The 15,649-nt window shown below is 43.1% G+C and overlaps 1 protein-coding gene and 1 long non-coding RNA gene across 2 annotated transcripts in view; one reads left to right on the top strand and one right to left on the bottom strand.

Moving 5' to 3' along the window:
- The window catches only part of LOC149459144 (uncharacterized), a 114,676-nt gene that overhangs the window by 49,802 nt on the left and 49,225 nt on the right, over positions 1 to 15,649 (top strand). The gene's annotated exons all lie outside the window — the stretch shown is intronic.
- The window catches only part of SKA1 (spindle and kinetochore associated complex subunit 1), a 35,916-nt gene continuing 28,915 nt past the window's right edge, over positions 8,649 to 15,649 (bottom strand). Inside the window, exons 6-7 of the mRNA XM_089681611.1 lie at positions 14,108 to 14,277; positions 8,649 to 9,324 (exon numbers count right to left, since the gene is read on the bottom strand). Of these exons, the coding sequence (XP_089537737.1) occupies positions 9,176 to 9,324; positions 14,108 to 14,277 (319 nt within the window). The 3' untranslated portion in view covers positions 8,649 to 9,175. The remainder of the gene's footprint in view (positions 9,325 to 14,107; positions 14,278 to 15,649) is intronic.

The following is a 15,649-nucleotide window of genomic DNA, read 5'->3' as shown; positions in this document are numbered from 1 at the left end:
GTACTGCACTGGTGACAATATGTCACCAGACTTTCATCTTTCTTTCATTTTCCGAAAAATTATGACAAAAAAATACAACTTCAAAAAACTCGCCATGCCTCTTATGAAGTATGTCGGACTGTCTACTCGGCAAAAAGGGGTCATTTGGGGGATATCTGTACTGTTCTGACATTCTTGGACCTCAAGAAATTAGATTGGCTGTCAGTACTTCAGGATTGATCAATATTCAGATCTATACCATAGTTTGTGAACTCTATAACTTTCCTACAGACTAAATAATACATCCTAATTTGGGTTATTTTCACCAAAGACATGTAGCAGAATACATCTCGGCCTAAATTTATGAAGAACAATTATTTATTTGCAAACTTTTAAACCAGGAACAAAGAAAAAAATTTTTTTCAAAACGTTTGGTCTTTTTTTGTTAATTTAGCAAAAAATGAAAACCCCGCCAGTGATTAAATACCACCAAAAGACAGCTCTAGTTGTGTGAAGAAAATGATAAAATTTTAGTTTGGGTACAATGTTGTATGACCGCGCAATTGTCATTCAAATTGTGAGAGCGCTGAAACCTGAAAACTGGCCTGGGCAGGAAGGTGTAAAATTGCCCGGTATTGAACTGGTTAAAGCAAGTTGCATTAAGGCAGCCCATTCATTTTTAACAGGATGTCAAATCACCACAATGAACCAAAGTCGCACCACTGCATAGGAATAATTGTCATCTGTGGCGTGCTGCAATGCGAGTGTGCTTGGGAATGTGCATTGCAGTGCTACTGAAAACAAAATGGCACAACACCAATTGTACCTTACCTGCGTTTTTCAGCAATGTGCGCCTAGCTGCAAAGCTTTGGTGTGAAGTCAGCCTTAGTGGCTGCCCCTATACTTGGGAATTTGATTAGCATCTCTGCTGAAGAACTGCTGAGCTCAGTTAGCCACGTATAGGCCAACTATAAAGCAGTGGTATGAGAACAGTGCTGTGCTTCACAAATTTGCTTTCCTATGGGACTCTAAAGCAAACAAAGCTCCATCCATTTTAATGGATAGGGAAAAAGTGCTGGAAGGAGAAGAAACCTGTCACATGACAAGGCTCTCCTTTTCCAGAGTGTCCTCTGCAGAAAAGCATGGGCTGTATTTACTGCAATGTCCTGCAGAAAAGTGGTTCCTGCTCGGCTATAAACAGGGCTCATAGAGTCCATTACTTTGGGTCTATCTGACCTGAATGGCAGTTTAGCATTGAGAAACAGAATAGTGAAGCACAGCCACCATGCAGCACTGCTGAGCAGGAACTACATATGTAATGGGCAAAATATGACTGCACCCATTGCTTATATTATTATTATACAGTATTTATATAGTGCCAAAGGGTATGCTCAGCGCTGTACAGTAGCAAGGGGGACAGAACATGAGACAAGACAGTAACAATACAATACACGAGGGGTTTGAGGGCCCTGCTCTTTCGAGCTTACAATCTAGGAGGGAGGGGAAGGCGGCACAGGAGGAGATGGCTGTGGTGGGTGGAGTGGAGGAGGTTAGTTGTTAGGTGAGGTCAGGTGTTAGGTGAGGTTGGAGTAGGCTTCCCTGAAGAGGAGGGTTTTCAGGGTGCGCCTGAAGGTGAGGAGGGTATGTGACAGTCTGATGGATTGGGGTAGGGAGTTCCAGAGGATGGGGGAAGTCCTGGAGAAGTCCTGCAATCGGGCGTGGGAGGAGGAGACCAGGGAGCTAGAGAGCAGGAGGTCCTGTGAGGAGCGGACATTTCAAACTACAAGCTCATTAAACACACATTGACAAGATAATAACAATGTAGTATAAGACCAGCAAATGTTCTTTTATTGTTTTCTACAGAACGTTTAGAGAACCTCTATCAGGTTTCTACAATCATGTTGGGGTGATTTCCCCCTCATTTCCTGTCCACTATAAACTAGACAGGAGACCTAAGTGTCCGCATTAGGCACGCTTTCAAGCAGTCACCATTTAAAACACACCTGCATTCAGAAAACATTAAAAACGTACATATTAAGGAATGTAGTTAAAGTTCATTTAAAGATACCAAAAAAACAAAAATCTACCCAGACAGACACGCTAGTGGCCAACCACATGATCAGTCCCTAAGGCACTGGTCATGTGATCCTTGCCGGAGGATCTTACACTGCTTATTATTAGGCACAAGTAGCAGATGTGTCTATATTAAGCAGGCCATAGATGGGTCAATAATCGGATGATTTTTCGGCCGAAAAAAAAAGACGCCGATTTTCGGATCGTTAGTGGGTTAATAGGTTGGCCGTTTTTCGGGATTTTGGAACATTTTTTTTTATCAGTAAAGTTGGAAAACAAATCGGCCTATTTTGCCGATCGGCCAATTTTGACGGCAATGATCGGTAAATCGGCCATTCTTTTTACCGATAAAAAATATGCGCATGAGCCGTGACCTGCAAGAAAAAGAAGTAGAAAAAGAAGAAGAAAAAGAAGAGGAAAAAGAATTCCAGTCCGCTTTTATATTTGACATTAAAAAGTATAGCAGTTGCAACATTGTATCTATTTGTATCTATTTCGGATACAGATGTTTTTATTTGGATACAAACAGATACAATGTTGCAATCGCTATACTTTTTAATGTCAACTATGATAACAGAGCTCTCTGCGGGGAAGAAGTAATACTCCGCTATTATATTTGCCGGCCGTAGACGGGACAAAAATCGGCCGATTCTTTTACCGTTGGTGGTAACATCGGCCGATTGAACAACCGATTTTTCGTTTTTAAAAAACGGCCAGTTTTCGCCCCGTCTATGGCCTGCATTAGTCTTCTGTTATCAGTCCCTCAAGATACCTAGCAGAGACCATGTGACTGACTCCGACGCAATATTTTTTTTCTTTTTTGGCCACTCTAAAGTCACATTCACAAACATCAGATTCTGTTCGGATCAGCAGGGGATCAGCTCACAGATCCCCCGCTGATCAGAGCAGGTGGATGACAAATCTACTCAGTTTCTGCAGAGCAAACACAGATAGAGCCCCCTCTGCTCTATGGGGGGCCAGGAGTAGAAGGATTTCTCTGTCCATTTAAACCTGACTACCCTCCAATCTGCTCCGCCTAAATGGAAGAGGATGGAGCTCCTTACATTTTTTTTTTAGCAGACCAGCTGGAGCCATTCACACTAGTGGTGCACCGAAATGAAAATTCTGGTGCCAAAACCGATACCGAAAATTCAGAATGCGTGTGGCCGAAAACCGAAATGTCTGCGTATGTGGGGGTGGGGAGGCCAATTTTTATTTATTTTTTTAAACTTATGATTTTATTGCTATCACATAGGGGATCAATATCCTCCTATGTGATAGCATATGAGTGACAGGTCCTCTTTGTAGGGGGGAGGAGTTGAATAGAGGAGCAGTGGAGGGGGCAGGATAGGAGCAGTGTATACAGTGAGGGAGCAGTGTATACAGAGAGGCTCCCTCACTGGTTTTTAAATGTAATTACCGCCTTTTTTTTTTTTCTTCACTATAGGTGACAGAATTAGCTGTCACTTTCCCCGGAGCTAAAGGAAACTGTTTCTTTTATCTCAGGAAAGAAACAAAAAGGAAACATTGGTTCTTTAAACTTGGAGAAATAAACTAAAAGGAAACTTTGTTTCTTTTAGCTCGGGAAAGTGACAGCTGATTCTCTGAGCTATAGTGCAAAAAAAAAAAAAAAAAGCGGTAATTACATTTATAAACCGACACTGACATATAGGGGTTTATTTACTAAAGCTGGAGAGTCCAAAATTAGACTCCCTTCTGCATAGAAACCAATCAGCTTCCAGGTTTCATTGCCAAAGCTTCATTGAACAAGCTGAGGTTAGAAGCTGATTGGTTTCTATGCAGAAGGGAGTCTGATTTTGGACTCTCCAGCTTTAGTAAATAAACCCCATAGTGACAGCCAGTCACAGTATACACTCCTCCTCTCCTGCCTTTCTCCGCCGTCCCCCCCTCACATCTGCAGTACACAGTTCCTGTATCGGCACCTGTATCGGCTAAATTTTTCCTATCGGCAGAATGCCAATAGGGCTATTTTCGGCCGATATGTTTCGGTGGCCGAAATTTTGTTGCATTCCTAGTTCACACCACCCACCTGTCCATACGGATAAACAGACCTTCCGATCAGGTCCAGCTGAAAAACTGGCAGGCGGACCTAATCAGAAGGGCAGAGTGTCTTCCAAGTTTGTAGTTTTTTGGTGAATGCATTGACTGGAGACTAAGGAGGTAAATATGGAGGCTGCCTGAACAAATTTAGTTCTGGAAATGCGAGTTGCCTGGCTAACTCTGGTCGGAATACTTTTGAATCACCGCAAGAGAACAAGCAGGCATTGAAACTCATCTCCAGCCAAATGTCGTTCTTAATGAGAAGGCTTAAAACACAGCTGTAGCTTTGGTATGAGTTGCCCTTTAATTCATGCCCCTAACTCTCCGAGTGCAGCCATTTAGTCCAGTACTTACCTCTGTCCCCCAATTCCAGTGATCCTCACTGTGCAGCCTTTCCCGGAGTCCCACAGTCTTTCTTTTGAAAGAGTCCTTGCTGGGTCCTCCTCATCCTGTGCATTAGTGCCACAGTCTTAATCATTTCTGTGAAAAGAGACAATACTCCACAGGACTGCTGGAGGCCCCCCTGATTACAGCTTCCCATAGGAACAAATGAAGCCATTATGTGCATTAGCAGGATGAATAGGACCTCAGTGACCTTTTCAGAAGACCAAAGATCACTGGAACAGGGGGCAAGGATTCCTCTAGGTGGGCTGGAGCATGCCTTAAAGGACAACTTGTACCAAACTTGTCCTTTAACATTTCTTTCAGGTTTTTAGTTCTAGGTGTGCAAGATGGAAAGCAACAGCAGAACTTATAAAGTCCATAGTTCATTTTATTCAGGCTCTCCTATCATAATAAAAAGCCTGTGTGTCCATTATCTCAAGGCACTTTGTCTTCTTGATTGAAAAAAGGGAAATAAAAACTCAGTTGGATATACGGGGGATGTTCTCCCCACCTTTAGTTGTTGGTACTGTTGACATAATCATGTATTGGACTGATAAAATTGGAGGGATCCAATACTTGCATAACCCCTGGTTCACATCTGTGTGGGTGGTGCCGCTACGGATCCGTGCGGCCGCACCACCTGCACAGAGAAATGCAGACCCGCAAGCGGGTGCCATTAGTTCTAATGTCATGCCACCCACACTGGAAATCACAAGCGTACTGGAAACCGAGGTTCACGTGTGGGCTGCATTTTCCAATGAAGTGCAGGGACTTCTTCCCTGCATGTCCCGGGGCATGGGAGTCCATTCAAATGAACGGGCTTCCGCGCCCGTGCAAAACACGGCCCGCATATATGTGAACCGGAGTTCATGGTTAAAAAAAATCTTTTCTATTTCTCAGTCCTCCCCCGTTCCCTGTGTGGAGGAGAAAAGAGGGAAAACCAGATCCAGTGCTGTGCACAGCTGCATCTTTTCCTCCCTCTCTTCCTCTTCACACAGGAACTCGAACAGCACCAGGAGCCATTGGCTCCTGCTGCTGTCAATCAAATACAATCAAATGAGGAGGAGGTGAGGGGTGGGAAGTCCCAATGTGCGTGTCTATGGAGCGTGGCTGCAAAGGAACACAGCTAGGGAACGAGCAGACACCGTGTGCCCCATAGCAAGCGACTTGCTATGGGGACACAAAAATGAAGTGGAGGAGGAGCCAAGATTACTGGCGGAGGACTCGAGAAGAGGAGGACCAGGGCCGCTGTGTGCAATACCACTGCGCAGAGCAGGTGATTATGTTTGTTATATTAATAAAAAAAAAACCAGACTTTATTATCACTTTAAGGTATGGTCATGCAAGGTTTCTTAACTGGAATCTTGAAGGATCATTCTAAAATACCCCTCAGGTTACTTACAATTTTATCAGTCCAGTATGCACTTTGTTCAGTTTTCTTAAGTCCTGAAGGATGAGGACCATCTAAACCCCAAAACACATTGTTTTCTTAATGATACAAGAACTTGAAGAATATTATAGCTCAGGTCTATCCAAGTTAGGATTCTGGCACTTTCCTTCTTCATCACCCAGTCCCTACTTGAACAAAGAGCCAACATTCAGCCACCACTCCAGGTAGGAGTGTTTAACCCCTCGCCTACAGGGCACTTCTACCCCCTTCCTGCCCAGGGCAATTTCCACCTTTCAGCACTGTAGCACTTTGAATGACAATTGCACAGTCATGCAACACTGTACCCATATGAAATTTTTATTGTGACAGATAGAGCTTTATTTTGGTCGGATTTAATCACCTCAGGGTTTTTTTTTTCTTAAACAAACCAAAAACCACTGAACATTTTGAAAAAAAAAATAAACGTTTTTTTCTTAGTTTTTGTTATAAAATTTTGTAAATAAGTGATTTTTCTCCTTCACTGATGTGCGCTAATTTGGCTGCAGTGATGGGCACTGATAGGCTGCACTGATGGACACTGATAGGTGGCACTGATGAGGAGGCACTGGTAGGTGGCACTGATGGGCATTGACAGGCATCACTGATGGGCACTGAAAGGTAGCACTCATATGGCACTAATAGGCGACACTGATAGGTGGCGCCGATAGGTGGCACTGACTGGCACTGTTATGCAGCACTGACGGGCACTGATAGGCGGCACTGAGTGGCACTGATAGGCAGCACTGAATGGCACTGATAGGTGGAACTGATTGGCAGCACTGATAGGTGGCACTGACTGGCACTGATGGGTGACACTGAAAGGCAGCTCAGATGGGCACTGATATGTGGCACTGATATGTGGCATGGATGAACACAGAGCTGGCACTGATGGACACTGACAGGTGGTGCTGCTGGGGCTACACAGATCATCAGGGCACACTGATCATCAGTGCCCTGATGATCTCTGTAGATGTCCCCTCCGAGGAATGCCGATTACCGGCTCTCCTCTCCTCTGTCAGCATGACAGCTCATGAGGAGAGAAAAGCCGATAACCGGCATTTCCCTGTTTACATGTGATCAGCTGTGATTGGACACAGCTGATCACATGACCGAGCCGACATCTTCAGCTCTTTCCGTAGAGCGGTGATCCGCTGTGTCCGAGGGACACAGCGCACTGCCGATCGCCGCGCGCTCCCAGAGCCGTGCATGTGCAGTGAGTATGGGAGGACGTCATATGACGTCCTCCCAGAACGAGAGAACCGCCTTGCATCTGTCATATTACTATATGACGGGCGGGAGGCGGTTAAAGTGATATTAAAGCTTCGGTTTGAAAAAAAAAAACAAAAAAAAAACCCCACACATTCCATGATTACCTGCTCTTTGCAGTGGTTTTGCACAAAGCAGCCCTGATCCTCTTCTTCTTGGGTGCCTCTCCCTTGACCAATGCCCCCAATAGCAAACCGTTTTCTATTAGGGCATGGGCACATGTTTGCTATAGAGCCCCACTCTATGGGGTTTATTTACTAAAGCTGGAGAGTCCAAAATCAGACTCCCTTCTGCATAGAAACCAATCAGCTTCTAACCTCAGCTTGTTCAATGAAGCTTTGGCAATGAAACCTGGAAGATGATTGGTTTCTATGCAGAAAGGAGTCTGATTTTGGACTCTCCAGCTTTAGTAAATAAACCCCTATATGTCCATAGATCTACAACTTGGCCCTGCCCTCTGCTCACTCCTTATTGGGTAACTAGCTTCGAATGACAACTGTGTCACAGCCAATGAGAGAGAGAGAGAGATGCCGAGACCCCCCCCAGGACAGCCAAGGCCCTCGTGCATATTGATGGATCGAGAGGGGGCTCAGGTGAGTATTAGGAGGGGCTGTGGGGGAGGAGCAGCACACAGGTTTTTTTTCCTTCATGCCTAGAATGCAGCCTTTACAGCCACTAAGGAGAATCATTCCATCAACACTGGTTAAGACCTGACTGTAAACACCTCCTGCTTGAGGAGATCCAGCACACCGCACCATTCTACCACACGAGGTCTGTCTGTCTGCCTGTCTTTTAGGCTCCATGTACACTGCAGCTGATAAACGCACGTTTAGGAGTTTTGCGGTTTTTTTCAGCAGCCCCTGAACTCTCCCTAATGTTTTCCTATGTGTCCATGTACACATCTTCGTTTACAGGCAGTTGAGTTTACAGTCGTTTTTTTTTTTTTTTTTTAACTCACCAAACTTGCATTCAGGAGTAGATTTTATTAGCGTTTTCAAACGCCAAACGCTTGTAAATGAGGCTAACCGCGTTTATAAGTGTTTGCTTTTGGAAAATGTTTTTAACTCTTCCATTTCCAGATGCTGTTCTGAGCCTTTTTTCATCATGAAAAATACAAGCAAAGCGTTTTCCCGGTACCCAAATGGACCCGGTACACCATACTTTGAGGTTTCGCATGAAAGAAAATATGTCAGACATTGCTGCAATAATGTCTGCACAGAAATGAGCCGGAACATCCAAACACCACAAAAAAAAAGAAAAAGAAGAAAGACTGCTAATCTCAACAAATACTGCACTCTCTGCTACTACTCTCTCTATTTCTCTCGAAATGTCTGAAATAGTTAAATTTCTACTGTTTTTTTAGTGCATTCTGGGCATTTTGGAAGGTCTCCTGAGGTTATCTTTAAAAAACGCTTCTAAACGCCAAAGCTCATAAACGCAAATAAAACGTGATATGTAAACGCGGCTAAACAGACGTTTTTTAATGTTTTCCAGCAGTCACTTTCCATCGTTCAGAAGTGTCCTGTGTACATAGAGCCTAACTTTCAGTCATTGTAATGTCCGTGCAAGAAATGGGAGGTATGGGCATCCCCAGGACAAGTAATACAATCCACTGCCAGATGTTCTAACCTTTCCCAGCGCTACCAAAAATATGGTTGTCTGTCCCTGTATGAGAAGTGTCCTAACACTTCTGTGTTACAGGAAGTAAGAGAAATATACCCCAATGGGGACACAAACAGCAATAAACCACCGACAAAGGCTTAGACCTTTCACTATCTAAAACGAAACATTTTGGCTGGTGTTGGACTTTAGGTAACGTCAGGATTCCAGATAAGCAATTCAAAGTACTGAAGCTTTTAGATCAATGGCCAGGGAGCCAATGTATTGTCTCAGCACAGTTTTCTTTTAATTAGAAAGATTTAATAAATATTTATCATTTCCTGATAGGAAGCAATTGAATCATTTCTGATGTGTTTCTGGCAATTAACAAACAACATAGCGCACGATTCCTTTACCACGCAGCTCCCGCATTCTATGGCAATGTCGCAGGATGTTCAGCATTCCATGGAATCTTTTATCCACCTTCTGCTGAGTGAATTCTTTGATATCTTGCTCCACAATAAAAAACTGATCTGGGGAGATAAATAACGGATTAGATGACAAATTGTTTTGTGCTCCATGTGCATTTATGTAACGGGCTAGGAGGAATCTGAAATACTTCCATGGCTTCGACAGAAAAGGAAGGAGACCTCCTGGAGCCCCGCACACTTCTTTGCCTCCCAGAACTAGTGCTGCTTAAAGAGACTGTCACCAAGACCATTCAGGATAAAGTGACAGCCCCCCTTGAATGTTCACATCCCACCCACTTATACTTCCTCCATGAGTTTGTCTGCCACTCCTTCTGGAATCCAACCAAGGAGTCCAAATCCTGTGCAAGCTCTATGGAAGATTGTGTCCAAGCTTACAGGTTTGTTGCCGTCATCATCGTCCTCTAGTCTCTAGACCACGGGTGTCGAACTGGCGGCCCTCCAGCTATTGCCAAACTACAAGTCCCATGAGGCATTGCAAGATTGACAGTCGGTGCACAGTGGTTGGAATCGTATTTAACCTCTTCATGCCAGCCGCACACAAATGTGCGGCCTCCCGGCGTCTGGGCCTAGACGCCAAGCGGCCGCACATTTGTGTGCAATTAAGAAATACATATGTGCTGAGAGCGTGAGCCCTGCACGCTCCCAGCACACATGTTTGGTACTCACGGAAAGGTCCCGATCTCCTCTTTCGATCAAGACCTTTCCCGATCATGTGACCGCCGTGACGGCGACTCACGGCAGTCACATGACCCTAAAACCCTGCTTCCCGGCTTCTGAAACCCTTAAAGGGCCGGGAGGCGCCAGTGCCAAGGGGTTAAGAAGCTGTCGCTGTATGCTGGATTGGTTCTGCTGCGAGGTCTGGAGTGCTTCCTTTGTGTGTGTGTGTGTCAGTGGAGCCCCCCCCAGTCTGTGACCAGATCCATGATGACCACCAGGGTCCTCCCCGGAGATTATTATTATAGGCGCATTTAACTTGCGCTTCCGGTGAGTACAAGCATACCTCATTTGTTTACCACAAGAAGTCACATGCACCAAAGTTTTATTCCATGCCCTTTTAGAACTTTTCTGTCACTGAAAGTGCTATGATTTGGAGCATCATATTGATCATTATTTGATCTCATCCATTCACAAGTTCATTGGACTATTTTTGAAGCACATAATTGAGTTAATCATTTTATATGTTGTTATTATAAAACACAGGAAATTGATTCACTTCATATTCATTCTATATGGTCTATAGTTGATCACTATCATCTTTGTCACTATATTGATTCATTTATATTCATCCATTCACATCTGCACTTGTCACCTTGTTGACGGTATTTTTTTGGATTTCACTATTACTGCGCAGTCAATTTTTGCGCCTTTTGCACAAAGTCACTTTGTTTATAGCACTGCATATTTGTTTTATGACTCCCAAAGGCAGAGGCATGATGGGACTTGTAGTTCCGCAACAGCTGGAGGGCCACCAGTTTGACACCCCTGCTCTAGACAGTACGGATTGCCTAAGCTGGCTACTAAAAGTAGAACTGTAGGCAAAACATTTTTTTCCCCCATTTTGAATAGAGCAAGAGAAGGTTATAACTCTTGTGTTTTTTTTGCCACCTGCATCCAAAGTTTCCAAAATCATTCTGATGGACAGAGGGCCTCCTGACAAAGATGGTGTACCTAAATGTGAAAAAAAATATTTTTTTCCCATTTTTGATATAGTGTAAGGGACCGTTATACCGCATGTTAAGGTTTCTTCCCATCTGTGTCCCCATGGAGGGGATATCCATTCTTCCTGTTCCATAACCAAACAGGAAGTGAGAGAAAATCCCTCCAAAGTGAGGGAATCTCTGGCAGTCACCAGAAATAGTGTCCCCATTGGAAGATTTCCCCTCTATTACTGTTCTGGTGTCAACCCAAACCTTTGGGATTTTCTTTTACTTTTGATAACAATGGTATACAATACAAGAAGGGAGAATCTCCCTAATGGGGACAAAGACAGCAATAAAAGCTGACAACTGTTTTTTTCCTCTCCAATCTATCTTAAAGGCATTGCTTGAATCTGGTTAGATGTAGAAGCCCTTGTTTTACTGATCAATTTAAAAAAAAATCCATCAGCCAAATACTCAGGATAGGTGGGTATCAAAGAAAATAAAAAAAAAAACGCATAAGGCTACGTTCACACTAGCCTTGTTAGCAAGCGGCAGACAGGCGTTTGGGAAGCGCTTTTACCGTTTCCCAAATGCCTGTGAAAATTCTGCACATTGCAGCACATGGTGCTGTTCACACGGGAGCGTTCGCGTCGCGGCAAAACGGGCGCCTCTGGTCAAGTCAGGAGGAGTTGAAGCCTCCTATTCAAGTCTATGGTGTTGCTCCGCAAACGCCCGGCCGGCGTTTGCAGCGCGGTTGCGCAGCATTAACACCATTCAAACTTCATTATAGGCGTTTGTGGAGTGTTTTTAATGCTCGGCAAACGCAGCTAAACCGCGCATGCGGCGTTTGCGGAGCGTTAAAAAATGCTTCGCAAACGCCGGACCAACGCTTGTCAAACGCTATAGGGGCGTTTGGCAAGAGTTGGAAAAACAGTCAAGTGTGAACGAGCCCTTAGTAAGGTTTTTGTGACCTTTCCTTGAACAGATGAGAGCTAATTAACTGGGAAGGGTTACCCTCCAGAGGATTTACCCCCCTTCCTGACCAGGCCATTTTTTGCAATATGGTGCTGCGTTACATTAACTGACAATTGCGCGGTCATGCAACGCTGTACATAAATGAAATCTATGTCATTTTTTTTCCCACAAGTAGAGCTTTGTTTCAGTGGTATTTGATCACTTCTGCTGTTTTTATTTTTTGCACTATAAACAACAAAAAAAAGACAATTGTTTAAAAAAATATTTTTGACTTTTTTGCTATAAAACATTTTGTAAAAAAAAAAAATCTAATTTCTTCATAAATTTAGGCCAAAATGTATTCTGCTACATGTCTTTGCTACAAAAAAAAAAAAAAAGTGTACATTAATAGGTTTACGTTATAGCGTCTACAAATGGCGGAATATACAGGGGTTTTTTTTTGTACTAGTAATAGCGGCGATCAGAGACGTATAGCGGGACTGCGGCTGGCATTCTGACACTGGGGGGGAACTGACTAACGTATATATAAAATATATATGTTCTGTTATGCCAGTGTTTGTGATGTGGCACCCGTGGTCCTTACACGTCAAATTGATGGCCTCATTCTTGGAGGAGACTCGCCTTCTAACATACTGAAACATCTTCTGTTGATTATTTGTGGTGGTTAGGTAAGTCGTGTCCTCTACATGGTTCATTTTACCATTATATAATTATAAAGACATTTACTAATAATTGATCATTGATAATAATTATTGTTATAGAGTGGTATCCTTTCCCTGAGGAAGAATTTGTGTTGATACATTTGAAACGCGCTGGATCCCAGGCTGAATATATCTGCAGTCACACCTTCAGGTTGCAAGATGGAAATCAGCCTTGGGGGATACCACTGGATACATATTGCAACAAACTACAATTTCTCTAAGTAAATTAGTTGTTAACCACCTCCCGTCCGGCCGTTGTATATAAACGGCCAGACGGTGGCAGTGCAGGGTCGGGTGGCCGTTTATAAACGGCCTCCCCGCCCCCTGCTTGTGCACGCTCCCTGGGAGCGGGCAGCACCGCGATCCGGTGCCCGCTGTTTCCTCTGGACACAGTGGAACACCGATCATCATACGGGACCTCTGTGCGAGGTCCCGATCATGTGATCACTGATTGGCCAATCAGAGATCACATGCAGAGTAGTAAACAAGATGTCTCTTCTGACATCATTGCTTACTACGTGTGAAATCTGTGAATGATCACAGAGGTCACATGGTACAGGGCTATTCACAACAGTCTTGTAGCATGTGACAAGCTGTGACCAATCACAGCTCACACAGTAGTTCTCAATGGCTGCAAGAATGCAGCCAGAGAAGAAATGATTGCTTTTACACCCATAAAGGCTGTAAAAGCAATCAGTGTAAAAAAAAAAAAAAATCTTCACCACCCTCCACAAGTAGTACAATGTCACCATGGTGACACTGTACTGCTAGGGTGACAGTATGTAAAAAAAAAAAAAAAACAAATAGAAAAAAAATAGAAAAAAAAAAATGTAAAAACAAAATGTTTAAAAATTATAATTTTTGGTTATAAAGTAATTTGGGTTATTTATTTTTTTTCACTAAAAAGATTTATGTTGAAATACTATTTATTTGCAAAATTTTATAAGAAAAACACTTTTTTTCAAAAATGTTTGGACTTATTCATTTACATAGCAAAAAAAAAAAAATCCCCGTGGTGAATAAACACCACCCAAATAAAGGATTATCTATCTCAAAAGAATGCTAAAAAATTCATATGGGTACAGTGTTGCATGACCGCACAATTGTCATTCAAAGCGTGAGGCACTGAAAGCTGAAAATTGGCCTGGGCAGGAAGGGGGTAAAAGTGTCCGGACTGGAAGTGGTTAAAACTTGTATTTTATATTGGTTAATATGCAATATCTACCTGTTATGTGCCGATTTGCCAAAAAAAGAAATCTGTTTAAATAAAATGTGGATCTTTTAAATAATTGGTTTCTATGTGTATACTCCGATGTTGCCTTAAAAATCCCATTAAATGTAAGATGTAGTTCTCTCTATTAAGTGTCAAAGCTTTACCTATTAGTATGGCTCGACATTTGCTGGTGATATGAAGGTTTTGGAGGCTGCATTTTTTTTTGTGTCTTGTTTTCTCTATCGATTTAGAGAAAATCACTTTCCTACATTTTCCACCATCTAGATATAAGCTACCTTTTGTATCTTTTAATTCTTCATCTTTAAATCGTCCAAGCTGTTTCTTGGCAAAATTGTTCAGACTCTTCAGCGGCTGATGCATGATCTTGTATTTTCCCACAACAGCCTTGTTGATTTCCTCAATAAGGCTGTTAATCTGTTCGTATGTCAGACGGTTCTTCATATATCTGCCAAAGAGAAGCAGATTGAACAGCTAATCAATCACATTGCAAGTTTTCAGTTGACTGCAAGCTTCACCGATGCCCAGCCTTGAATGTGTCACATAGCAGTCACTGCGCTCTTGCACACAAAGCTTAGTAGGAAGTCCATGTGCAGACTAGATGACGACTTGGATTTTGTGTTCAGAATTCCCTAGAGATACCTGAATGCTAGAACGATCTTGTAGATGATTTAACCTTCCACAACCATCCAAAACTCACTTATCAAGTTGTAGTGGACACATCCTTAAAAAAAAAAAAAAAAAAAAAAAAAAGAAGGGGAGAAAAGGGGAGAAAAAAAAAAAAAAAAAAAAGAAGGAGAAAAAGAACACCCAAAATCTTTCCTTTAGGTGGGGCTTTTGGTTCCACCTCACAGCTATATGATATGCACAAGGCTGGATAGCTTGTATCTTAGGGGTTTATTTACTAAAGCTGGAGAGTCCAAAATCAGACTCCCTTCTGCATAGAAACCAATCAGCTTCTAACCTCAGCTTGTTCAATGAAGCTTTGGCAATGAAACCTGGAAGCTGATTGGTTTCTATGCAGAAGGGAGTCTGATTTTGGACTCTCCAGCTTTAGTAAATAAACCCCTTAGTGTTCAATAAATTGTAATTGCAGTCAAACTGTAACCAAGGCTCAGCGCGGGTTCACACTGATGTGGTGCAGCATATCGCATGTGGAACCGCACCGCATTCCTGGGCAAATCACATGCGAATTATGTGCAGTGCAATTTGAGCCATACATCTTGTATGGCTCAAATTGCACCGCATCAGCACCAAAAAGGTGCAGGACCCTTTTTTGGTTCGCAATAGAATTGCATCATTCACACCTATGGGATCTGACTCTGCACATTGCACCGCGTTTTGTGGACCGATTTCGGAGTGTTGTTAACTTAATATACACACCTGCAGTGGTTCGCATGAATAGGGTGCAATTGTGATGCGATGCGGAATTCACACTTTAGCCCGGGTTCACACTGCGGTGTGGAATTCGCAGCAGTGTCTGTGTGAATTCCGCATCGCATCACAATTGCACCCAGTTCATGCGAACCACTGCAGGTGTGTATATTAAGTTAACAACACTCCGAAATCGGTCCACAAAACGCGGTGCAATGTGCAGAGTCAGATCCCATAGGTGTGAATGATGCAATTCTAGTGCGAACCAAACCGCAGTGTGAACCCGGGCTAAACCTACTCCTACCCAATTTTAAGAATATTCTATCTACCTTGTGAAAGAAAAGATGTCTAAAATTCTGAAGCCACTTCAGGCCAGTCACATGATCAGACCCCAGCGCTGGCTTCAGTGTAGAGGAGGGACAGCTGACAATGAATTCCCTATAGTA

This window comes from Staurois parvus, unplaced genomic scaffold (assembly GCF_062004578.1).
Source record: "Staurois parvus isolate SC_StPar_1 unplaced genomic scaffold, SC_StPar_1.0 ptg000272l, whole genome shotgun sequence".
Classification (NCBI taxonomy): Eukaryota; Metazoa; Chordata; class Amphibia; order Anura; family Ranidae; genus Staurois; species Staurois parvus.
The sequence above is the reverse complement of the archived record's forward strand: the minus strand, read 5'-3'. Positions and strand labels throughout refer to the sequence as shown.